General features: G+C 44.0%; 1 protein-coding gene across 2 annotated transcripts; it reads left to right on the top strand.

Annotated features, from left to right (window-relative positions):
- Positions 1 to 7123: 7123 nt before the first annotated feature.
- Positions 7124 to 24818, top strand: TBC1D20 (TBC1 domain family member 20). Of its 2 annotated transcripts, none has more exons than XM_082361458.1 (8): positions 7124 to 7337; positions 13994 to 14179; positions 17211 to 17291; positions 19684 to 19870; positions 20051 to 20152; positions 21092 to 21233; positions 22074 to 22261; positions 22525 to 24818. In XM_082361458.1, exons 1-8 carry the CDS (start codon positions 7268 to 7270, stop codon positions 22778 to 22780), a joined length of 1212 nt encoding a protein of 403 aa, XP_082217584.1. In that variant the 5' UTR covers positions 7124 to 7267; the 3' UTR covers positions 22781 to 24818. The 2 variants fall into 2 exon arrangements, with proteins under 2 accessions (XP_082217584.1, XP_082217585.1); XM_082361459.1 differs by lacking the exon at positions 7124 to 7337 and adding an exon at positions 7399 to 7874.
- The last annotated feature ends 1598 nt before the right edge of the window (positions 24819 to 26416 follow it).

The following is a 26416-nucleotide window of genomic DNA, read 5'->3' as shown; positions in this document are numbered from 1 at the left end:
TAAAGAATATCTCAAGATGAGAAGAGCCTTGTTCATAGATGTGCAGCTATAATTATAAGCCACAGGCCAGACTGGATTAACATGACAAAATGTCTATTTAATGTTTACTTATTTATTTAAATTATTTAATAATTTAATGAGCCCTTGGTGAAATCTTGAGTGGCTGAAGGCTGAGCAATGATCCTGACCAATTTAGTAGAATTAGGTGCTACAATATCCCTGCTTTCCACCATTGGTATATAACAATGTGAAATTCAGGCTGTTCTCCAAGTAGAACAGATACATAGAGGGTGTCACAAGGTAGTCTGGTTCTGGAGTCAATGTGGACAAGTGCTTTCTAGGTTTCATAACTCTACTATGATTCTGTGCTAAATTTAACCACTTCAGAGAAGCAACCTAGTAGAACTATAAATGCCCTGTTTCTGATAAGAGTTATGTCTGGCTGTGTAGTTTTGGCTCAGTAATTTAACCTCTCCGAATCTTCACAACTGACTTAAATTATTACTGTAAAACATTTTAGATGTACCAAGTTGTAAAGAGGCTGTAACACACCCATGAACCCACTGCCCAAGTTAAGTCTATATTACCAATACAGATGAAGCCCCTTTTGCCCCTCTTCTCTTCCCCTCTGCCGCAGAGGTTCTAATATCTTCTTCATATGTAAAATTGGGGTGTTAATACCTATTTTACAAGGTGGTTATAAGATTAGATGATAAATGTTTGGAAAGTGCCTGGCACACAGTAGAGTTGGGCTAAATATTCACTTCCACTCTGAATTGTATAGTTGTGCAGGTTACGTGCAGAAAAAGATGCCACGTCTATAGGAATGCCATAGACTTGTGCATTTATTTCTACAGTTTTACAGTAGATGGCAGTAAAATATCTGGTTCTAGAAGAAAAAAATCCATGCATTAAATATGACAGGTTTTCAACAGATGCAAGTTGTTTCTAATTTCCATGAAGGCCAGCATTGCCCTCTCACTCTTCTCCTCTAAGATTCTATCACTCTTGTGTCCTCTGAATTTTTAATTTCTCTACTGAAAGCCAAATATTTTTGCACTATAGCAAATTACAGTCTGGATTTGCCTCCCTGTGGTCATAATCACCGGAGATTCTTAGTGGTCTCAATGTAAGAAGCTCTTCCCCAGGCACCTCCAGATGGGAGTTTATAGGATGGGCAGTCCCTTTCTTAGAGAAGTTCCTGAGGGGATTGCGTATTTCTGAGTCAGCTTTACTCGTGCATCACCTGCTTTGACAGAATTTTCTTGGCTCCTCTCATGATGAAAAGGAAAAGCAGCAGCAGCTGGCAATTAATTTCCTGATTTCACCCTGTGAGTCAGAGTCTCGGCTATAGCTAAACATTTGTAGACTTATCTAGAAAGGGAGGACTTTGCTTCTGTGTGTTGAACCGTTCTGGGAACTCCACGGTGAACTTCCTATGAAGAAACCTAAATACCCACAGCTCTCCACACCTCATTCTGTTCCCTGCTCACCCACTCAGCTCTGTCCCCTCAGCCCAGAATCAGAGTTTCTTATGGACTCATCTTCTTGACTGGTCTTTCCAGAATTCATTTGTTTATAAAATATGCCCCTCAACAAACATGTGTTGATGTCTGTGAGCCTGGTCCTATGCTAAACACCGGAGATCGGGAGAGATGAGACGCAAGACCATGGGGAAATGTGTTATTGTCAAGCAGAAAGGCAGGAAACAAATTGTTCCCCAGGAAAAAATCATATTGCTAGTCAGCATGGTGGATTGAGCTAACTCAGATAGGTACCCACCTCCTGCTCCAAATATGTGAGGATGCTGACTGATGTAATTTACTTTCAAATAAATAGCCAATTTCAAAGAAAAAAGTGGAAATTCCCAGGTGGCAGAAAGGAAGACAGCATTCATCGTGAAGGTAAGTGGGTATTGAAGTCACAGTGGGCCCCCGACACCAGGCTTGGATACAGGTGGGCCTCAGAGCATAGGGGCTAAGGTTTGAATGCCCCCAGGGAGATAGGAGACAGCCTCAGTGCCTTTGAAGGTAAAAACAAAGAATCCCCTGGCACTTGAAAGAAAAGGCTGCTTCCGGCTAAAAAGATTAGAGGAAAACAAAATATCAGCTGTAGTTGCTTCTGGGAAGTCAGTTTGTGATGTTGTACAAAAACTCTTTAGGAAGAAAGAAGTCCTGAATTCTTGGGGGAGGAAGAATGGTCAGGAAAGCCTTCCCAGAGGAGGGACTGCTGGAGCTGGCTTGAGAGAGGTCCAGCCTTAGCAAGTTCGAGCTGCCAGGGCCCACACTTGCCATCAGAACCCAGGTTTCTAACCAATCATTATAGATAAACTTTCTTTCTCTTGCTTTTTGCTCTCTGGTCCTTTCAACAAAAAACATTTATCCTCACACAGATTTCTAGGTCGGCTATAGTTCAACTGATCTAAACTGGGTTCAGCCAGGCAGCTCTGCTTCAGGTTGAGGATTGACTGGGCTGGACTGGGCTCATGTGTTGATTGGTTTCAGGTTTGCTCCATATAGTTCCTTCTGGGTCCCATGCTGAAGTTGCAGCAGCTACCCAGGGCACGTTCTGGTGGATTGCTGGGGCACAAGAGGCCAAAGGACAGACACCAAGCCAGAGAGAGATCCAAGAAGCTCTAAGAACACCAAGCAAATTTATACACAACTAGGCATATCATATTCAGAATGCTAAAACAGAAGACAAAAATCGTAAAGGCAGCTCAGAGAAAAAAATGACACATTGCATACAGAGGAAGCTAAGAATTATCAGAGACCATGCAAGCTAGAAGACAATGGAGTGACTTTAGTGCTGAAAGAAAAACAAAACAATTTAGAATCCTATACCCACTGAAAATATCTCTCAAAATGAAGAAGAAATAAAGCTTTTTCTCAAAAACTGAGGGAATATATTGCCAGAAGAAATATTAAAGGAATATGAAATATTAGAGGAAGTTCTTCAGACAGAATATGATGCCAGACAGAAACTTGGATCTACACAGTGAAATTAAGAGTACTGGAAATGGAATAAATGAAAGTAAATTTTTTAAAAAAATTTAATTGCCTTAAAAAAATAATTGAAGTCTAAAGTAGGAGGTCATCAAACTTTCTGTAAAGGAGCAGATAAATAGTTTAGGTTTTGCAGGTTATATGATCTCTCTTGCAAGCAATCTACTGTTGTGGCATGAAAGCAGTCTTAGACAATAGGTAAATGAGCATGGTTGTGTTTCAGTAAAACTTTATTTATGGACTCAGATTTGGATTTCATATAATTTTTATGTGCCGCAAATTATTCTACTTTGATTTTTTGGCCAATAATTTAAAATTGTAAAAGCCATTCTTAGCTCATGGGCCATACAAAAGCGGTCAGTGAGCTGGTTTTGGCATGCATATGGGTGGGTCATCCTTTGCTGGCCCCAGGTCTAAAGCAAAAATACTAGCAAAAATACTAGTATGTGTATAGCATACGTTAAAATTTTTAAATGTGAATAAATGAATTGTGATATATCCATATGATGAAATACTAAACAATAAAAAGTAATAAACTTGATACGTGCAACATGGGTCAATCTTAAAATAATTATGCTGAGTGAATACCAGACAAAAAAGACTACATACATTCCATCCATATAATATTCTAGAAAATGCAAACTAACTAGTGACAGAATGTAGTTAAGCGGTTGTCTGCAAGTGTGAGGTGAGGCAGGGTTCTGGGTAGAAGGGGAAGAGAAGGAAGGATTTCAGAAGTGAAGCAAAGCATGTGACAACAGCATGGAGAACAGAAGGGAGGAAATGGGAATCTACAGTTGTAAGGTCTTTATACTATCCATGAAAGCAGGATATTTGAAGGCAAATTGGTTAATTTAAAATGTGTATTGTAAACCCTAGGGCAATCACAAATTAATCTCCACCTCTTGCCCACTCTCAGTCCCAGGGTTGGGGGACTTTTCTTGGAAATGCTGAGACAAAGATGATTCAGCTATATTTCACAGGGTCAGATGTAGAAAGTATGTGAGAGCTGGGGCTGCCAGAGTCATATTATGAACCCAGGGCCTGTGGGAGAATGCAGTCAACATGAAGAAATGGGCAGCTGAGAGAGAGAGGGGATGCAGAAGGGCAAGAACTTTGCAGTTATGTGAGCCAGTAAATCTTTTTGCCTGTGCTTTTTTTTGGGGGTGGGGGGGTAAAATTTTCCGTCGCTTGCTGTTTAACAAAATACCACAAATTGATTAAAGGCCTACAGGAGAATATCTGCTGTTTTGAATTTCTCCAGGTAAGGCCTGCACCTTCTTTTAAAGCAGCGGTCCCCAACCTTTTTGGCACCAGGGACCGGTTTCATGGAAGACAATTTTTCCATGGACCAGTGGGGAAGGATGGTTTTGGGATGATTCAAGCACATTAAATTTATTGTGCGCTTTATATATTACAGTGTAATAATAGAAATAATGAAATAATTATACAACTCACCATACTGCTGACAGGAGGCGGAGCTTAGGTGGTAATGTGAGCGATGGGGAGCAGCTGTAAATACAGATGAAGTTTCGCTCGCTCACCCACTGCTCACCTCCTTTTGTGCGGCCCGCTTCCTAACAGGCCATGAACCGGTACCGGTCCATGGCCCAAGGGTTGGGGACCCCTGTTTCAAAGGACTTGATCGATTAGGCCCACCCAGGCCAATCTTTTCTTTTGACTACAGGGTCAACTGATTTGAGACCTTCATTACCTCTACAGAATCCTTTCATCTTTGCCATATAACATCACTGGAATCATGAGACTGAGATCCCGTGATAGTCACAAGACCTGCCCACACTCAAGGGGAGGGAATTAATTAGGCATGTGTACCATGGGGTGGGAATCTTGGGGACCATCTTAGAATCCTGCCTGCCAGAGTGACCTAACAGATGTCCCTGTGCCCTGTACTCAATCATGAATCTCTTGGTTTCTGGGACTTTCCATGTTCTCCCAGATTTCTAGGTTGCCCTCTGTCTGACCTCTTTTCACTTGGCTTTGCAATTGCCTGGTTACTTGTCTCTTCCCCTTTAGAAGTTGAGCAACTCAACATTTGTCACTCTAGGCCCACCGCATAGCCTAGCACTGGTTTGGGCCATAAACATTTGTATGGATAAGCAGAGGTGATTCTTATTGGAGATAAGGATTAATCTAGATGACATCAAAGACCACATTCAATGCTAAAAAATTATTTAATTCACCCTGCTGACTCCATCCAGTCCAAACTCTTTGAATATGGTTTAAGAGGTTCTGTCTAACTTGTCCCTGCACACTTCTCTGCCCTCACTAGTGTCAAAGTTCACTTTGTCTTTCATGCTGTGCTGTAAGAACACTAAACCACTTGTAGTTTCTAGACTGTGATTTGCTTTCTGTTAGCTTCAAGATGGTGCCTGTGCTATTTTCTCAGACTAGAATGCTCTTCCCTACATCAACTGACCTACATCAATTGACTACAAATGTTCAAAGGAACTTAACTGACTAAGTTTATTAATGTTACTGTTACCAACCCAAACTTGGGTCTGCTTGCCCATGCACAGTAAAGCCAATCTACTGACACCAAGTTGTGGTGAAAGAAAGTGCAGCATTTATTGCAGGGCACCAAGCAAGGAATCCAGGCAGCTGGTGCTTAAAAGACAAATTCCCTGATGGGTTTCAGGGAAAGGTTTTTAAAGACAGGGTGAGGGAGGGGGGTTGTGCAGTGCTTGATCAGCTTGTGGACATTCTTCTGATTGGTTGGTGGTGAGATGATCGGGAGTCAACATCATCAACCTTTTAGTTCCAACTGGTCTATGGACAGCATACAGTTAACTTCTTCCACCTGGTGGGGCTTTCAGTAGCTGCAAAACAACTCAAAGGATATGGCTCAGAATATTATCTACAGCCCTTGAGGAGGAACTAAAGGGCCTTTGTTCAATGACTGAACTATTATTTTGTCTCGTTTGACTGTTTTCCTTTCTCTGTTTTTCTCACTTCTCAGATTAAATTTATTTTTGGGAACTTGAGGAAGGCCTAGGAGGCTAAAGTTTTTCTACAGACAAGGGGCAGGCAGAGGACATGGTTGGTGGGTTGGGGGGTGGGGAGGAGTCTGTCCTGGGAAGGCCCCATAGGGTCCTGCTCAGTTACAGTACCAAAGTGATTGTTAAAATTTACTAGATTTATGAATGGAATTGTAAAATTTGTCAGTTGAAGGAAAAACAAGGTTTGGGGATTTCTAAATTTAATACATTGAGTATTAGTTTTAAAAATCAAATGAACTTCATTTCTGCTCATGAATGCTACCCAGAGGACATAAAAGAGGACTTAAAATGTGATGGTGGACCATGGAACCTGAATGAAACCAAGACGGGCCAGTAGTAATGGGTTCCATGTGCTAGACGCCTCAGAATAAAGAATTGTCATGGTAGGGGTCATCCAGCAACCAGAATCATGGGAGTTTCGGTGAGGGGTGCCTAGCATTGGAGATTTAAGAGGTGGGGCAGTTTCTGGCCACAACGATAGGGGTGTGACCAAGGGAATGAGTGGCCTATTGAAGAGAAAGGACTGTCATTGGAGACGAGGCGGTCAACGACCTGATAAGACAGATGCTCATTTTGGATGAATGGCCAGTTTTGTACAACTCAAAGGGAATACTGCTCACATAACCTTCTATGTGAACGGCGCCTTTGGCATTGTGCAGTGCTCAATCTGCATAACTGTATGCGATGGTTCTGCTAAACCCTGAAGTCACCAAGTGCGATGACAGGAGTACCTGTGGGGAGGTGAGACAGCAGGTAAAATTCTTGGTAAGCAAAAACAGAGTGAACAATTGTGGAGTAGTTACTATATGCTTGGTAGTGTTCTAAGCACTTTCCCAATAACTCTTGTGAGTTCAGTACTTTTATTATCATCAGTATCATTTTACAGATAAGAGAAACAAAAGAAATGATAAAATCTGCTCCTGAACACATTTCTTCAAGAGTGCCACGCTCTGCAAATTCAGTTGCAACTAACTCCGGGCGCGCTCCCCGCGCTCTTCCTCTCGCTGCTTAGGGCGCCTGCGCGCGGGCCCGGGTGACCGCCGGCTGCCCCCGCCGCCGCCCGCCCGGCGTAGCGGGGTCACGTGCTGGCACGGGGCGGGGCCCGCGCGGGGACGCCTGCGCGCTGCGGGCTGACCAAGCCGAGCTTACCCTGCGGAACCGGCGCTGGATCCCGCGGCCGCTGCCTCGTCTTCTGTCGGCTCCGCCGCCAGCCGGGGCTCGGGCCCGGGCCCGGGCCCCCGGGACATGGCCGTCCGGAGTGCGCAGGGTGACGGTTCCACCTCCAGCCGCTGGGACGGCGGCGCGGGGAAGGCAGGTACGGAAGCCGGCCGGGGCGCCGAGGAGCGGCCTGCGAGGACGGCATGAGGGACAGGGGCGGCCCGAGGGTCAGGGGACAGCTGCCAGAGGAGGGGGCCGGGGAACCCGGGGCGACCGCGCGGGGTGCGAGAGAGGAAAAGGCTGAAGACCCGGGTCACGTCTGAAGTGGAAGAGAGCCTGGAATTGGGGGTCAGCGGATGCTGAGAGGACCGGAGGAACCCTGGCTGCAGACCCGCGCCCCCAGTGGGAAGGACGGGGCGGGCGGGGGCCCCGCGTCCCACCTCGTCGCATCTGGAGAGGAGAATTGGGTCTCCCTGAGAACCGAGGCCAAGCCTTGCCCCTGACCGAGACTGTCCGGCCACGTCCGCAGGCTCCAGGGGCCGCCTCCCTAGTGGTCAGGCCGGTTTCCCAAACTTCATTCATCGGTCGCAGTCTGGAGTGACGCGGTGTCCGTGGACCACGTATTTCTTTTAATTACCACGAAATTCACCCTTTAAAGTGTACAGTTCAGTGGTTCTTAGTACATTTTTACAAGGTGGGGCAACCATCGCACTGTCTTAATTCCAGAGCATTTCTAATGCCAAAAAGAAAGGCCATCATTCCCCAGGCCCCATTCTCCACAGCTCCTGGCAACCACCAATCTACTCTGTCTCATCCTGTGCCACCTATTTTAATGTTTAATTTTGAAAAAAGCGAGTCTCTCTATTTTTTTATACTGTCTTATACTAATTTCCATGAAATCATGGTTTCGTTGTGCGCTATGTTTTCAAATATGTTTTACATACAGTTAATAAATGGAGAAGACTAAGGTAACTTTCCCACTTTTCCATCCTCTGGTGGGTGGTGCCCATAATAGAACCAACCACATATTCAACCCACGTTTTGATGAAGCACCCGGTTATTCGCATTTTGTTTCTCTGGGTTCATTTTGTTATTGCCCTTTTCTCCTATTCTAATGCTGCATGGAAATGGAGCTCATTCCTCGTATTACTCCTCTAGGCCCTTTGGCCTTGTAACCCTTTGCTGGTGTTTGTATAACATCTGTCCTCATGGCATAATAGTCATTGCCTCAAGTGGTATGGGTCTTGTGACCTGATGTAGTGCAGCTGTGCCTAGGTTGCGAGACTTTATCCTTGTTTCCTTGATTTTGCTTCTTTGGATAAGTGGGAGGAATTTAGAGATGAGAGGGGTTTGTTTGTGTTTTTGTTTTTGTTTTGTTTTTAATCATATAGGGGAATTGACAAAGTTACTAATACTATTAACTCTCTTTTGTAGAGGTTATGATTAGATTGGTTTACTCTCTAGAATATTCTCCATTTTGGGGGTAGTCTTTCTTCATATGTGCTTGTCTTTATTTTTCAGGTAGTTAATGAATCTCTGCTAATTTGGGTACTGTTTGTTGAAACTAATTAGTACCTCCAAAAACAGAGTTTCTTTTATTTTGTTTTTAATAGGAACCTTACTCAGAATAAGGTAAGGTTTTCCTCTCCCACTGTATTTCTCTGGTACAGATATGAAGTTCAGGCATAAATTTTTTTTTCAAGCATAAATTTTTAAGTTAATTTCCAATGTCAACATCAGGAGTTCAAGGGGTGGAGCAGGGGGTGTCTGTCTGGGGTGATCGCTTTCTGACTTGCTCTTTAATTGTTTTGATTAAGGCTAGCACTGCCTATTTAAGTTCAACTTCTGTTTAAAGTCTGTAAAGCTTTCTTGACATGCAAGCTTAAACCAAATAATCATCATGGAATTTTATTCTTGCACATAAGATTCATTTATTAAGCGTGTAGATCATTTACCTGATCTAAGTCACTGATATGTATTTTGCTGATCTGGAAAAACTTTTAGAGGAAGCATAGCTAGTGCTCATTTTTAGCCATTGTCCTTTCCTGTGTATTAAGTTCCCCAAGCCAGATGCTTTTGAAGATACCTGTTGCTCTAAGGAAGCAGAAATCTCTACCTGAGTTTGAGACAATAACAGACTCAGCCATCTTTATCTGAGTTGTTAAGAACTACTGTTTCAGTGCTTCTTATTTAAATGATCATTTTAATGGAGAGCAGGCCAAGTAGTATCAATGTCATTACTTTTTCCTTTGTTGAATGAATTACTTTTCAGGCAGCAGGGATTTATTTATAGCAGTGTCTTACATTTTGCAGCCAGCTCTAGAATAGTCATTTCATTCTGTCATGGTTATGAAAGCCAAGACCTTTATTATAAAGAAATTCGGAACATATCAGCTTTGGAATATATAATACATCTCCCTTATAAGTGGAGCAATTTACAAATTGGAGAAGAAAGGATTCAAGGGGATTTGAAAATGTGGGCTTTTATCCCAAGCCCAAATATCGCATTCTCCAGTCCAGAAATGTGTCCTACCCCAAAATCCGTATGTAAAATTTATCTTAAAATAGTTAGACATTAATTTTAACCTTTTTCCAAACATCCCAAGAATAACTCTGACTTTCCTCTTTCTGAGGTGAAGAGGGTATGACGTGTAAATTAGTTGTTCATTTGAGACTCTGCAGAACCTCTTCTCCCTCATTGTGTAGTCTAGCAGTTGAACTCATCACTATGTAATTTATACATCTCGAGCTCACTTGAGTTTGCTGTTTTCTCCTCCCTTTTTATGTCACAGTCAAAGCCTGTATGTACGTTAGGTGCAATGAAATATTTGTCTGTGGGTGTGGCACACGTAGGAGTGCCTTCTTCATCTGCCACTAACATTTAATTGCTAGAATATGGGATTGAGAAAGGCGATATTGGGGTCTGAACAGACAGCCACTGAAATCCACAATTGAGCAGCATTCTACTCTGGGAATCACCAGTAGCTTTAGAAAAAGGTCAAAGTGCCTACAAATCTATGTAGAGTTCTCTGGTGTGGATATTCTTAACGGTAATATGGGGAAAATGGTAATGCCATTTACTATAGGCCAGTTTTTCCAGAGGAACAATAGCTAAGCTAAATTATTCGTTCTATTCCGCTCGTATGTGTTGAGTTCCCACAGAGCATCAGAATCAAGATAATAGTAGTAAATTTTGAAATGCAGGATTTAAGTAGAATCCAAACAGAGTTTTTAGAGAAATAAGTATTGGAGCTGTGGTTTGGGTTCAGAATTAGTTAAAATTTTGGCATATTATTTACCAAAACCTACTGGAAATCCAGCTGATTGCAAACAGTTTTATTTCCTCCAAGATATAAACAGTGGTTTTCCTTTTCCCCCAGATTGCTGAATAGCTTAAGTGGAAAGAGGAATAGGGTGGATATATGTCTTAAAAAATTGAGGAAAATTTTCCATACTCTTAGAAAATAGGTTAACAAGGTTTCTAAATGTCAGCTACCTCAGTAAATATTTAGTATTACCATTTAAGTGTTCTTAATTTATGATGTGTAGAAAATACAAGAACACTCTAAGTTAAAAAATTTTTTTAATATCTGATTTTTTTCTTTGTTGGAAATTAATTCAATTCCTGCTCATATTTTGTCTCAGCCTATGTTGTTATATAAAGTCTTTTCTGTTTTCTGTGTCTCAGTGATCCCTCTTTGGAAACATACAGCCTTCTCTTCCAAAGGATGGCCCTTTGACCCAAAGTAAAATCCCTCCCTGTCTTCCCCTTCAGTTGAGGATAAATCCAGTCCAGACTCTTCTATTAGCTACATTTACTGCAGTCCTTCCAGCCTCTCTTCCTTTACCTAACACTTTAGCCTCTTGGAATTTTTCTGTTTTCAGGGCATGATGTTTCTTTCATGTGACAGGGTCTTTGCACGTACTCTCTGGAATGCTCTCCCTTCAGCGCACTCTTCGCATGTGCAAACTTTTCTTTAAGGAGGTACCACAGTATATTCTTGGTGAAGTCTTTCCTGATTGCCTCAGAAGTAGTTATTCTTTCCTCTGGGTTTTCATGATTCTTCATGGTTCTATTATATCATGTATAATAATTATGTCACTCCCTACTGTGAGCCTCTCAAGGGCTGGGAGAGAGTCATATTCATGTTTTTATCCCAGTATGGTGCTTACTACAAGTAGTTGCTCATTAAATGATCGACTGATAAGTGAATGGATAGATCAATGGACAGATGGATGGATGGTAAGCACTTTGTAAATAAACATTTGACTAGTTAGGTGCTGTGCTGACAGGAAATTGGGACTTGATTTTTCATGATTTCTAGGTAGAGTAACCATTTAATTTAGCATCCAACCTGGGACATTTTTGAGAGTGCAGATGGGAGGAGGGGTTTGCTATGAACAGTTATGCCAGGACTATAGGTGTAAACCAGAAATCTCTCAGACAAACTGGAACAGATGGTCCCCTACTAGGTCACCAAGGAAAACAACAGTCTAGCCAGGAGAACAGGTTTACCGGGGTGAAAAAGCACCTGGTCCTGTCTGCACCTCCAATTGCATGTTAAGTCCAAACCAGTTGGTGCCTCTGTTTATATGGTTTATGTCACAGTTCTCATAGATAGGTAACCAGGGCCATTAGTACCAACTTTCATTTGCGTTAATAATGTGCAGCTTTATCATGGAAACAAGTTGTAGACTGTTGCCTCAGAACAGAACAGTACTGAGGAAAGCTGCTTAGTGTCTGTTCTAAAACAGACATCTACCTTCTGATGTTAGTCCCTTCTAAAGCCTAACCTACTTCCACTGTTATTCCTCTCTAAAGCCTAACCTACCTTCCAGTGTTATCTTCCACTTTACATCAACTCCAGTGCCCTGCACCTAGTATATGCTACATAAATATTTATTATTATTATTATTTTTTAATATTTATTTATTTATTTAGGCTGCTCCAGGTCTTAGTTGCAGCACACAGGATCTTCATTGCAGCATGCGGGATCTTTTTTTTTTTTTTTTTTTTTTAAAAGAAATCTCCATTTTAATTTTTATTTATTAATTTATTTATTTTTGGCTGTGTTGGGTCTTCGTTTCTGTGCGAGGGCTTTCTCCAGTTGCGGCAAGTGGGGGGGGTCACTCTTCATCGCGGTGCGCGGGCCTCTCACTATCGCGGCCCCTCTTGTTGCGGAGAACAGGCTCCAGATGCGCAGGCTCAGTAGTTGTGGCTCACGGGCCCAGTTGCTCCGCGGCATGTGGGATCTTCCCAGACCAGGGCTCGAACCCGTGTCCCCCGCATTGGCAGGCGGACCCTCAACCACTGCGCCACCAGGGAAGCCCAGCATGCGGGATCTTTAGTTGAGGCATGCGGGCTCTTTTAGTTGTAGCATGTGGGCTTCTTAGTTGTGGCATGAGGACTCTTAGTTGCAGCATGCATGCAGGATCTAGTTCCCCGACCAGGCATTGAACCCCACCCCCCTGCATTGGGAGCATGGAGCCTTACCCACTGGACCACCAGGGAAGTCCCCATGAATATTTTTTAATCAGTTCATTTACTGTTAAATGAAAGGGCCTCTGTTTCTGTCTCCACGCCTTTCTTCTGCTCTCCTCCCAGCCTCTCAGAATCCTCCCCTTTCTTTTTAAATTGCACTCTTCAGTAATGCCTTCTCAGATTAGCCTGACCCACAGCTGTCTGAACTCTTGGTGTCTGCACATACCTTTTTTGGGCAATTATAGTGCACTGCTTTGTGACATCTCTTTGGTGTTGTCTAGTTTAACTTTTCTTGTGTTTGTTGTTCCTAAAATCAGCCATTCTGCGTGAAAACTCTGACAGCCTATTATTACCCCATTATTTTAAATAGAAAAATTATAATATGCACATTAACCACAGACTCTCAACCAGTCTCCTAAAAAAGTAATTTAAACACAGCAAAATGCCTGTGTATAAATAAGAGACTACCACATAAGGATATAAGATGCTTAAAACAGTACTTCCTGATCATCAGTAATTAATATGGTTCTTGAGAAACCGTTGCTTTGTATGCAGTATCATGCCTCTCTTACCACTAGCCACACTGGAGGCCCAAGTATACCCTTTGACATTCTACTTTTGAAAATATCTCCATGTGATTCTGATGTTTTACCAGTTGTATTAGTGTGTAACCAGAGACTTTTTCCACGTGTGGTTTTTTTTAAAAAAGTAATATTGAGGACTTCCCTGGTGGTGCAGTGGTTAAGAATCCGCCTGCCAGTGCAGGGGACGTGGGTTCGAGCCCTGGTCTGGGAAGATCTCACGTGCTGTGGAGCAACTAAGCCCGTGCATCACAACTACTGAGCCCATGTGCCACAACTACTGAAGCCCACGCGCCAGAGCCCATTCTCTGCAACAAGAGAAGCCACTGCAATGAGAAGCCCACACACCGCAACGAAGAGTAGCCCCCGTTCTCCACAACTAGAGAAAGCCCGTGGGCAGCAACGAAGATCCAATGCAGCCAAAAATAAATAAATAAATTTATTTAAAAAAGAGAGAGAGATATGTGTGCTCTGTAAAGTTTAGCATTAAGAAAGCACAATCATTCTATTAGGAAAAACTGTTAGATATATCTGAATGTACTGAGCATTTATTATAATTGTAAGTCCTTTTGTGTTACTTATATGGCATATCTCCTTAGTGTTTTGCACACTATGTGCTAGTGAAATATCGGTAGATTGACTTTAAATATATCTACCTTACCTCAAACCAAGTAAGGAGATTGAGCCCTGAAGAGAAAATGTACAAATGCTGAATATGTGCCTAATGCCCTTTTCCCTTCTGTTTTGCAGACTTTAATGCCAAAAGGAAAAAGAAAGTGGCAGAGATCTACCAGGCTCTGAACAGTGATCCCACTGATGTGGCTGCCCTTAGACGTATGGCTATCAGTGAAGGAGGGCTCCTGACTGATGAGATCAGGCAGAAAGTGTGGCCCAAGCTCCTCAATGTCAACACCAATGACCCATCTCCTATATCAGGTAATTAGGGGGAGGTGCTGTGAAGCGGAGCTTGTCTGGGAGGCAGGGGAAAAGAATGCCAGGGTCGGGCTTCCCTGGTGGCGCAGTGGTTGAGAATCTGCCTGCCAATGCAGGGGACACGGGTTCGAGCCCTGGTCTGGGAAGATCCCACATGCCGCGGAGCAACTAGGCCCGTGAGCGACAACTACTGAGCCTGCGCGTCTGCAGCCTGTGCTCTGCAACAAGAGAGACCGCGATAGCGAGAGGCCCACGCACCGCGATGAAGAGTGGCCCCCGCTTGCCGCAACTGGAGAAAGCCCTCACATAGAAATGAAGACCCAACACAGCCAAAAATAAATTAATTAATTAATTAATTTTTTAAAAAAAAGTATATTCTGGGTATTCCCTGGTGGTCCAGTGGTTAGGACTCCATGCTTTCACTGCCGAGGGCCCGGGTTCGATCCCTGGTCAGAGAACTAAGATCCCACAAGCCGCACGGCATGGCCAAGAAACAAACAAACAAAAATGTATATTCCAGTTTACACTCACTTAGAAGTGGGTTGTAGGAATATGTATTTTAACAAGAATCCCACCTAATTCTGACGCACATGGACTGCATTTTGAGAAACATGGGGCTATGGGAAGAGATAATACCTCTACAGTCCTTATAAAAACAAAAAAACTTTTTATGAGGAAATACTAAGACCATTTTGAATTCTAAAATTCTGTAATTCTATGAAAAACTGTTACAGTTGGCCCCTCCAAGGATTCAACCAACCATGGATCAAATATATTCTGGAAAAAAAAACCTCCAGAAATTTCCAAAAGCAAAACTTGAATTTGCTGTGCTCTCCAACTATTTACATAGCATTTACATTGTATTAGGTTTTTTTAAAAAATTTATATTTTATTTATTTATTTTTGGCCACGTTGGGTCTTCGTTGCTGCGCATGGGCTTCCTCTAGTTGCTGCTAGCAGGAACTACTCTTTGCTGTGTTGTGCGTGCTTCTCATTGCAGTGGCTTCTCTTGTTGTGGAGAATGGGCTGTAGGCGCGTGGGCTTCAGTAGTTGTGGCGCATGGGCTCAGTAGTTGTGGCTTGCGGGCTCTAGAGCGCAGGCTCAGTAGTTGTGGCACACGGGCTTAGTTGCTCCATGGCATGTGGGATCTTCCTGGACCAGGGATCAAACCCATGTCCCCTGCATTGGCAGGCGGATTCTTAACCACTGTGCCACCAGGGAAGTCCTGTATTAGGTTTTATAAGTAATCTAGAGGTGATTTAAAATATACAGGAGTTGTAAAACAACTATACCCCAATAAAAAATAATAATAAAAAAATAAATTAAAAAGTATATGGGAGGATGTGCATGGGTTATATGCAAATGTTACACCACTTAATACATGGGACTTGAGCATCTGTGGATTTTGGTATCCTTGGGGGTCCTGGAACCAATCCGCCTCAAATACCAAGGGGCAACTGTACTTATTTGCAAGGCCCGTGTAGTAAAAAAAAAAAAAAATTTCCTTAGAATACAGTGCAAAATACAAAAGAAAGTACAGCAAAACAGTGAATCCACTTTGTCGTTTATTCACTCCACAAAAATTTATTGCTTTCCTGCTGTGTTTGGCAAAAGTCCAGGTGCTGGGGATTCTTTCATTCATTTGGCAATTACTAATTGTGCTCCTAATGTGTGCCAGGTACTAGAGTTGATTAAAACAGCCTCTGCTGATAAAAAGTTCACAGTGTTGTGGTACAGCCGAGTAGATGGTTTTTTTGTTTGTTTGTTTTATTTTTTAGTATACCTATTTATTTTATGTTTTTTTTTAAATTAATTAATTAATTTATGGCTGCATTGGGTCTTAGTTGCGGCACACAGGATCTTTTGTTGCAGCGCTGGTTTCTTCTTCATTGCATCACACAGGCTCTGTTTCAGCGTGCAGCCTTCCCTCTAGTTGTGGCATGCAGGTTTTCTCACTCTAGTTGTGGCACGTGGGCTCCAGAGGGCGAGGGCTCTGTAGTTTGCGGCACTCGGGCTCCCTAGTTGAGGCACACGGGCTCAGTAGTTGTGGCGCGTGGGCTTGGTTGCCCCACAGCATGTGGGACCTTAGTTCCCCGACCAGGGATCAAACCCACATCCCCTGCACTGGAAGGCGGATTCTTTAACATTGGACCACCAGGGAAGTCCCTGAGTAGATGTTTTAAGTTGCCCCTTGTTATTATCTTTGGAACCGGGCTGCCTCAGAGCAGTGATCTTTTTGTTGGAAGGAAAAGGCATTGCTGTATTCACACTCTAAATCCTGAGATGGTGTTCCGTGAGATTCCAAATTTCCCATATCTTTATAAGATGAAGTCAGTGTATGCGGAAGTATTATACAGGCTCCTCTAGTAAGTTTTGATTTCGGTTATGAAGAAAATGTGCACTTTTATATATATAACAGCTAGAGACTGCCTCCTTACTTTCAGTTGGGCTTAACAACTGAACACAAGTACTAGCTCCTGTTTGCAGTGTCTTAGTTTTAGAATTGCAGGGTCAAGAGAGGTTAGGTTCTTTTTTATGTGAGTTTATCTTAATACTCCTTTCTGAACAGCTCAGTGTTCCCTAGACTTTACAGATGTTAGAGTTTTTCCAGTGGTCTGTGGTTTCCACATTCATGATCTTATTTGATCCTTACAATAATCTGAGAGGTACATATGGAAGGGAGTAATTCCCAGTTTACAGACGTGGACTTTGAAATTCAGAGCAATCCCGGTGACACACAGTAGTGGCCTGCATGCAGCTCCTGGCCTCCTGACTTCTCCTCTGCGGCTCTTTGCACTCTGCAGCCTCCTGGATAATATGTGTTCCCTCCTCTTATGGTCATCATGCCTTGCGTGAAACAGCGTGTTTGGAACTAAACCAGGAATTCCTCTCCAAATGTTGTATCTTGAGTCATGTCCCCTTCAAGAAAAGCCCGAGTATGTCTTTCAGGCCTTTTATGTCATGCCAGGATGTTTTGCTCCTGATGTGGCTTCCCAGACATTCTTGCAATAACATGTTCTTTTTCCTTCAATAGGGAACGACCTACGACAGATGAGCAAGGACTACCAACAAGTGCTCCTGGATGTCAGGCGGTCTTTACGGCGGTTCCCTCCTGGTGAGACACGCCCTCGGTCTTCCTGGGTGGGGGGTGGCGGGGTGGCTTCTGTCCCAGTTGCACTTACTTTCCTGTGTTGGTGCTTGCTTGTGCCAGGAAGTTTCCATCCCAGCACAGAGCGTGACCACATGCAGGACCCTACCTCCTCAGGGACCCATTGTGCTCCCAATCTGCCGCTTCACTGTCTCAGTCAGTTCAGAACCCCACTGTGAAGGCCTGAGCCTAAAATAATGTCTTTTGGCCTAGAGGTGGTGAATGAGAGAAGAGGGTTTTTCCCCCTTCAGAGCCTTAGAGGAGACTTTATAGGGATTGCTAGAGCCATCAGTCTGGCTTTAAAGAGCAGATTGGTTTGGAAGTGGTCACTATAACAAGAACTATTAATATCTTCATTTATAAATAGCGGTATCTTGAATATACATATATTGGGGCCCTTGGACTGAAAGGAAGGCCAATCACTACATGTTTAAAGAGTCTGTTCCTAAAATTGTCTCCCCATTCCCAGGAATAATGTGAAGAATGACCATTGTCTCCACTTTCACAGTGAAGGAAACTGGCCAGCAAACCTCATCTATTTCTCTTCCTTTGGCAACTCCACCTTAGGTCCATGAAGAGAGGAGAATTGCTAGAGGGAACAAGAGCCTCTAAACCCATTTTCTCACTCTTCTGAACCCATGCTCTGGCATTGGATTTTGTCTGTTAAAGGGCCTCTTTCCTGCTTGCACCCTTGGTTCCTGGAAAGGCTCTTGTGATTCCTTTGTAGCCAGTAGCCTGCCGTCTTGGTTTTGATAAACACATATGCCTATGGTCCATTCGCCTTTTCCTATCCTGCTGGTCTTGAGGAGACCACATAGGACAGATGCATTCCATATTTTTCCCTAGGTAACCTGTTTTCCCTCTGAGCCCTTTATTCCTCTTCCATTTATGTGACATCAGTCTATGATATTATTCTTGTAGGCTGAACTTTCCATGTGGTTTCATATTTTTTTACATTCACGTTCTTCTGAGCTTAGCTGACCTCTTTTATACTGAAAGTTCAAATAAGATTTACTTTTTTTCTCTCACTACTTTCATTACTTTACCTATCCATAGTAGTTGGTTTACTCCATGTTCTTTTTTATCTTTTAGAGTATGCCTTTTTGAGAAGGGGTAGGTAGAAACGGGCAAGAGATGAGCTTCACTCTCACCTAAAAACCTTTGTTCAGTTTAGTCTGGGCTCTTGCATTAGCTGTTTTCTCTCATAAGTTCTGTTTTTGACTGGAAAACCTAATGGTGTAGGAAAGCTGTGCTGTGTGCGGTTCTTCTAAAACAGGTCATGAGGCCAAGGGTTGGCATTTTTATACTAAAAGCCAGATGAGCTGCGGAACCACACTGACCACTGCCAGAACTAGGTGCATGCGCTGAAAGATCTCCTGAGACAGTCTCTTCTGTTTCCAGCTGCATCTTTGGATCAAGGAGATCAGTACTTCCTGTGATATTTAGTTTGTTTCTGAGGGGAACATGCATCTCTTACATTTTTTGTTTTTATATAATTTCATACCTACAGAAAAGTTGCAAAAATAGGACAAGGAATTCCCCAGGTGGCTTTTACACAGATTTTCTTATATGTCAACCTTTTACTATGTTTACCGTAGTATTGCTTTCTGTCTCTCCTTTGTGGTACACACACGCAAATTTTTTTCTGAACTATTAAGAATAAATTACACACATGGTGTCCCTTTATCCCTAAATATTTCAGGAATATTTTTTTAATGTTTTTAAAACACGGCTCTTATTACATAATCACACTTAAAATCAGTAACACATTGACAGTATTTACTGCTGTCTAATACAGATTTTATTCAGATTTCACCATTTATTCCAATAATGTTCTTTATAGGAAAAGGAGATACAAATTCATGCATTTTCCATTCAGTCTTCATATCTCTTTAGCTTCCTTTATTCTGGAATAGTTCCTTTGTATTTTATGACAGGCCAGTTATTTTATAAAATCTCCCTCAGTTTGGGTTTATCTGGTGTTTCCTCCTTTTAAGATTCAGATGATGAACTCTTGATAGGAATTCCACCGAAGTGGTGCTGAGTTTTCCCTGCAGCACGTCAGGAGGCACATGCTGTCCACTAGTCACACTACTGGCAGCGTGACCTGTGGTGACTTGGGTTTTAAGATGGTGTTGGTTGGGTTCCCCCACTGTAAGGTAGCCAGTCTGTGGCTCTTTCCTACATGTCAGGCAGTATCAACAGTGTGTGGATCTTGATGTGTTGCCAAATTGTTGTAATTAATTTTCTTTTATTAAACACTTTCTCTGCTAATCCACTGCTGACCATCTTCCTAACCTCTGTGTTACTAGGCTGCTTGCCATGTTCAAGTGCATCTCCCCTGCCCTCCCCTCCCCAGGCATGCCAGAAGAACAGAGAGAAGGGCTCCAGGAAGAACTGATCGACATCATCCTCCTCATCTTGGAGCGCAACCCTCAGCTGCACTACTACCAGGGCTACCACGACATCGTGGTCACATTTTTGCTGGTGGTAGGCGAGAAGCTGGCAACATCCCTGGTAGAAAAATTGTCTACCCATCACCTCAGGTACCAGCACAAAGGAGCATAAGAGGATGGGTATCACGCCTCAAGTCCCCCTGGGGATAACTCCTCAGCCCATTTCCTAGTCAGTGTTTTCAATGGTTTGAACCCCACTCCACCCTACTGCCCCCAAACCCTGATCCCAGTATTTGGTCTGACCAAGCTCATTGAATTGTCTCCTTCTAGGGATTTCATGGATCCAACAATGGACAACACCAAGCATATATTAAACTATCTGATGCCCATCATTGACCAGGTGAATCCAGACCTCCATGACTTCATGCAGAGGTATATATGTGTCTACATATATGTGTGTACATACACACACACCCCTCTTCAGCTTTCTCCTAGCCTTTGTTTATTCTTCACAAGTCTAGCTCAATTGCATCATCATCTTAGGTTGATTAGTGTTAAGTTCTTCCGAGTTGTCCTTTCCAGTTATCAGCCATCTGGATAATTCAGTTCGGTACACAGTCTTGGAACACTTTTTGGGTGCTGTGCTTTTTGGGGGATAGAAGAGATGTCACAGCCCATGCCCTTGAGGAGTTTACATCTAGTGGAGGGAGGTGGACAAGGTAAGTACACCAAGGTAGACTTTGAGGTTATTGCTGCAACAGAAGTACAGAGTTCTATAGGATCCAGAGGCGAGAAAGACAAGGCCATCTGTGGGTTGTTTTATTCACCACATACCAAGGAGAAGAAATACTTCTTTGCAGTTCTCGTATGATTTTTCTCTTCCGTTTAGTTGGAAATGTGTCCTTGGCCAATGCCTGCCTCTCTTTAAAAAGGAAAAAAAAAGGCTGTGTCTTAAGGTGTTACAGTCACCTCATGTTAACTGTAAAATTAATACAGTTGTGTTTTCAAGCCTGAGAATATGTGCCTGTGCCCCCTTGAAGGATGGACTTTCTCAGAAGGAAAATGGTGGTGTAGTTCTCTGAAAACAGCTAATTCTTGTTGCTGTAGTTGATGTTTGTTGGCCATTAGGAGAGCACCCAGGGAGATAAGGCCACCAGGACCCTACTGTGGTATTAGTGTCATGATGTTGGGTATATTGTAAGGACTTTCTGTGTTGTGAGGAGAAGATGCTGAATTTGTAGGCGGCTGAAATTTCCAGAAAGCATGTTTCTCAAATGCTTTCTTCACACAGCACTGAGGACAAAGAAGGCCCAGGGAGGGGGAAGGGATGACTCAGCAGGGAACCTAACATCTGGACTTCCTTGCTCCTAGTGCCGAGGTGGGGACCATCTTTGCGCTCAGCTGGCTCATCACCTGGTTTGGGCACGTCCTGTCTGACTTCAGGCACGTCGTGCGGTTATACGACTTCTTCCTGGCCTGCCACCCGCTGATGCCCATTTACTTTGCAGCTGTGGTAGGTACAGACCATGAGCCAGCAGCTTGGTGTGCATCCTCCAGTCCAGCTTGATCATGTTCCCTAAAGGGAAACCTGGTGATTATGGAAAGATGCAAAAGACAGCACTTCCCGGGCGGGCGTCTCTGGACACTGTTCTGTGGAATGTTAGTGGGAGAGTCATGGGAGAAAAAAATGTTCTGTGTAACAATAAGTTTGGGAAATGCTAGTTAAACAGCATGCTAGTTTAAATGCTAGTTAGATTTGTTTACTGCGTGATTCTTTTGAACCTTTAAAATGCTCATGTGCATTGTGAATTATCAGGGTTTCTGTTGACAACTCCTGGAGCTAGTACAACCCCAACTCCGGGTTTAAGTAAAGAAGTGTGGCATTATGATAGAAAGTTGAGATGGCTTTTAATCGGGGTTGAGGGGCCCCAGTTATCAGAGGGGCCTGAACCATCAGGCGTGAGAGTGGAGGTGGGCACTCACAGCGCTCTTCATTGTCCTTGAAAGGGAGCAAAACCATTCTTTCTGCTGTTTTGAACCATTTCTTCTGTGCTGGAGCTAGGAATCTCCAGTAATCCTTCTTCTTTCCTTCCTCCTAAAAGAACCTCCTTCATTTAATTGGTCAGCCTTTCACATCATGGGGTGGAAGTTTGCCTCAGCAGGAAGGGTTTACCCAGTGGGAAAAGTGCTCAGATACGTACATCATTACTTCCTAGATGAATACAAGAATTTGCTGAACTTTTGGGGTGAGCCCTGTTTGGTACCAACTTAAATTCACCTCTAAGGAGAATGAAATGAAGTGGCCAAGGCCCTGTATGTTCTGGTCTCTGATGCAAGGCCTTGCTCCCCACAGATCGTGTTGTATCGAGAGCAGGAAGTCCTGGATTGTGACTGCGACATGGCCTCAGTCCACCACCTGTTGTCCCAGATCCCTCAGGACCTGCCCTATGAGACACTGATCAGTAGAGCAGGAGACCTCTTTGTTCAGTTTCCCCCGTCCGAACTTGCTCGGGAGGCAGCTGCCCAACAGCAAGCTGAGAAGTGAGTGGGGCCACGGCACCGGATGAACCAGGGGTGTTCGTTAGTGAGCAGAAATGATGGAAGACTGTGTCTGGTGGGGACGGGGCTGGGAGTGGTGTTTCCAGAGACCTATGCTTATGCTAGTGGAATCCCCACTTGAGACTTCATGGGTCTTTATAAGAAGAGTTTTCTGAGCAATGGCTGTCTCTGCCCTCAGCCTATTTAATCTAATTTTTTCCCTTCTTCTCTCATCCCATTCCGTTCTGTCTCCTTCTCCTCTGCAGAACGGCAGCCTCTACCTTCAAAGACTTTGAGCTGGCATCAGCCCAGCAGAGGCCTGACATGGTACTGCGGCAGCGGTTTCGGGGACTTCTGCGGCCTGAGGAGCGAACAAAAGATGTCCTGACCAAACCAAGGACCAACCGCTTTGTGAAGCTAGCAGTGATGGGACTGACGGTGGCACTTGGAGCAGCCGCTCTGGCTGTGGTGAAAAGTGCCCTGGAGTGGGCCCCAAAGTTTCAGCTGCAGCTGTTTCCCTAAATGCCTGAGAAGACACTTCCTCTTACATGACATCAAGGTCTCACCCTTCCATGGACAGATTGGGAGGGGGTGGAATTTCCTTTATTAAAAGGGTTTCTGTCAAGGGTTTTCTATTCCTGCACCCTTCCCCCCGTCCGTGGATGCCTTTGCTTCAGAGGCCAGTAGCAGAGCGTGCGTGACGCTGGGCACTCGGGTCCTGAGCACAGAACTCTTTCTCCCTCACAGTGGGCTTCTGAGTGGGCTCTCTGCTGCCTCCTCTTGTGTTGAGGGAAGTGGGTTTCTGCAGCTCCCGGCTGCCTTTGGAACCCGCTGGGCCTGGTCACTGGGGAGCATCTTGGCTGCTCGTGGTAAGCTGGACCACTGAATGCCCTCCTGGCAGCTCCTCCCATTCTGACTGCTTCAGCCAGACAAAGAAGGACGGAGCTGCTGCTAAAGAAGTCAGACCTTGGAATGAAGGCGAAGGGGCAGAGAAGGCCAGCCTGGGAGCAAGATTGGCCCCTTTTAAGAACAGCTCCATTAGCTGCTCAGAAATCTAAGAGACACATGTGAACTAGGTTACTAGGTAAATCCTACCTATTTTCAGCCTAGAAATCACTTGGGCATTTCCAGTCAAACAGGAAGGAATGTTACGTTTTAGGGCGCAGACATAGGCTGGTTTTTGCCTGCCTTTTTTTTTTTTCCTCCTTATTCTCTTCCACAAGCCACATGATGATGCATATAAAAGACACTTTTACTACTATTTTTAGAATTACATACACCCAACATGTAAAGTACCCACACTTTTAAAGTAATAGTTCCTTCATGGAAAAAAAAAAAATCGTTCTTGTCAGAAGGATGAGCTTCTAAAACCCTGAAGTTTCCTTTCTACTCAATTATTTAACATTTCACTTTGAGAGTTGCTGTTTGTAAGCAGCCCCACACTTCCATAGTGCCCACTTCTTCTCCAGCTTCCCTTCCTTCCCTCCTGTTGTCCTCCCGTCACCCTTCTACTCCCAAATAGGCATCCACTCACAACCTTGGCTTTGTTTTTTGGGTTTGACTTACCTCCTCAACTGCTGGTCTCTCCTTCCTGGTAGGAAATGTCACTGGGAACTTGTCAGCACCCAGAAAGGGACAAACTGCATCCTGAAGCGTGTGGTGGGAGCCTGGGACAGCCAGCTCGAGGCTTCCTAAGGACTCTCCGGGTCTTAGAGAACAAGATGGATATTCACTTCCTCTGGTACAGCTTTTCCTGTAAGCGAAGCCAGGTTTGTTCTAGATTAACTGTGGCTTGAAAAAAAGTGCCTTTTGCTGCTTTGAAGAACTGGGGTGTGTAGTATGAAGCAGCCATGTACTTTTATTTTCCTGGTCTGTTGCAGGCACTGTTCTCTCTTGGGAGGTGTTTTCTTAAAGTAAACATGCCAGAAGCACTCCACCCCACCACACCCAGACCTCCACATCCTCCCCATATGCCCACGGTGTGCAGAGTGGTTAGGAGAGGCATCTGTCTACACTGTTACACTAAGCACTTCACAACCAAAAACAGCTCAAAGTGGCAGGTCATTCTCCATAGCAGGAGTCCCACCTGGGGTTAGCATGATGTGGAGGATGGATTAGTCCAGAAAGTGGTAGATTCATCAAGACAAAGGAAATTCTTCCAGGATCTAGATGATGTGAGAAGTTCCCAGTCTTCTCCCACAACAAGTTTGTCCTCTTATCATCTTTCCAAATGGGCAGCATCGGCCCCTCCTGCCACAGGCCCTTGGGCCTGTCTGTAAATACTGAAGGAATTGATGGGGAAGAGGAAGGGAGGTGCATGTGATCAGGGTCCCAAGGCCATGGCATTTTGGATCCCAGGAAGCAGGTGGCATTGACTTTTGTTGTGGCCTAGGAAGGAGAAAGTTCATTTGTTTTATAGCTTTTCTGACATCAGGATTATCCCCTGCCAATGAGAAGAAAGCAGCATCTTTTTACCTTCAAGTGGTTTACTATTCTGTAAGGAATATGTGTAAATATTTTGTACAGAGCCCTGTATGAAATAAACAGCCATATGTGGTTACTAATCTCTTCTGTCATTCTTTCCTTGTTGGAGTGGCTTTAGCTTTAGACATCTGGCCTTGATGCTCCCTCCCTTCCACCCCTGACCTGGAGATGTGCTGTATCTGTGGACTCCTGGTTGGCCTTGACTTGCCCGGAGAACTTGAACAGTACCTGCAGTCCTGTTTCTGTTTTTCCTGAGGCAAGAATCTACGTTGCCTGGGTTCACTGTTTCCTTGGCCCAGAGGGGAGACGTAAGGGGGCTGAAGGCTGAGCAGGCATCACTCGGCTCCCCGACCGTGTCCCACCACCATAGGCCAGCTGCCCGTGCTGTCCTTTGATTTGACTTGTGGAGGACACAGGGCTGGCCAGGACACCGCCCTGCCTCTGGGAACTCACCAGAGAACTGCATTGAAAGAGTAATTTGTTTTCAGTGGCAGTTTCATAGTTGATTGAATGTAAAGAGACTTTTGATAAATGGAAAACTGAAGGAAGGGTATGTGTGGTGAAATAAATATTTGGGTTTTGTCCCCACTTCCCCTGAAACCCTTAGAATTTTCTGAGTGATAGGAGTGTCTTTTGTTGTTCATAATGATTTCCTTTTGATCCCACCTGAGTTTATTCTAATGAAGTGAGTTAAGGTGGGACCCCTGGATAGCCTCAGGATGGCACAGGTCACCGGAAAGACCAAGTGATTAGAGAGTGAGAACTTTGAGCCCCACCACTGACCTCCTGGGAGGGGAGGGGAGGCTGGACATTGAGCACCGCAAAAACTCTTGATTCAGAGTTCAGGAGAGCTGCTGGGTTGGTGCACACATCAAAGTGCTGGGAGGGTGGCATGGCCCGAGAGGGCTTGGGAACACTGCACCCTCTTCCCCCGTTCCTTGCCCTATTCATCTTTTTTATTTGGCTCTTCCTGAGTTGTGTCATTTATAATAAATCAGTACACGTACGGAAAGTGTTTTCTTGAGTTCTGTGAGTACTTCTAGCAAATTATTGAAACTGAGAGGGTTTTGTAGAAACTACTGAACTTGTAGTTGGCCAGGCAGAAGTGTGGGTAGTCCGGGCACCCCATTTGCAGTTGGATCTGAAGTGGGACAGTCTTGTGGGACTGAGCCCTTTAACTTGTGGCATCAGATGCTAATTCCAGGTAGTTAGTGTCAGAACTGAATTGAATTGTTGGACACCCAGTTGGTGTTGGAAATCAGAGAAGTGGTGTCAGAAAATACTGCACAACATTCAAGGCTGAGGTGGAATTAGTGTAAAAATAATAGCTGAATAACAAGTGTGGGTGTTTTGTAGAAAGATGGAGTGGGCAATGTCAATGGAAGGGGCTCAGGCCAGGGAGAGCTTTGAGCTCTGTGGAAGGGAGTTGGGAGTCTCTGTAGGCAATTTGGGGGATGAGGATGGGCCATGACCAAAACTGGGTTTGGAGAGAGTTCCTGGTGACATGATGGCAAACGTGTTCCTTCCTGGCTGTGTGAGCTTCTTCAAGTCACTACATCTCTAGAACTCACTGTCAATGACAGTAAAATAGGGATAGTCCCATCCCACATAGACGGTTTAATGAACTGATGTTTGTGAAAATGCTTTACAAACTGAAGTTGTGCAAGTGTTTTG

The sequence above is a fragment of the Balaenoptera borealis genome (assembly GCF_965194805.1).
Source record: "Balaenoptera borealis genome assembly, chromosome: 16".
In the NCBI taxonomy this organism is placed as follows: Eukaryota; Metazoa; Chordata; class Mammalia; order Artiodactyla; family Balaenopteridae; genus Balaenoptera; species Balaenoptera borealis.
This window is presented reverse-complemented; position numbering and strand designations above follow the sequence as displayed.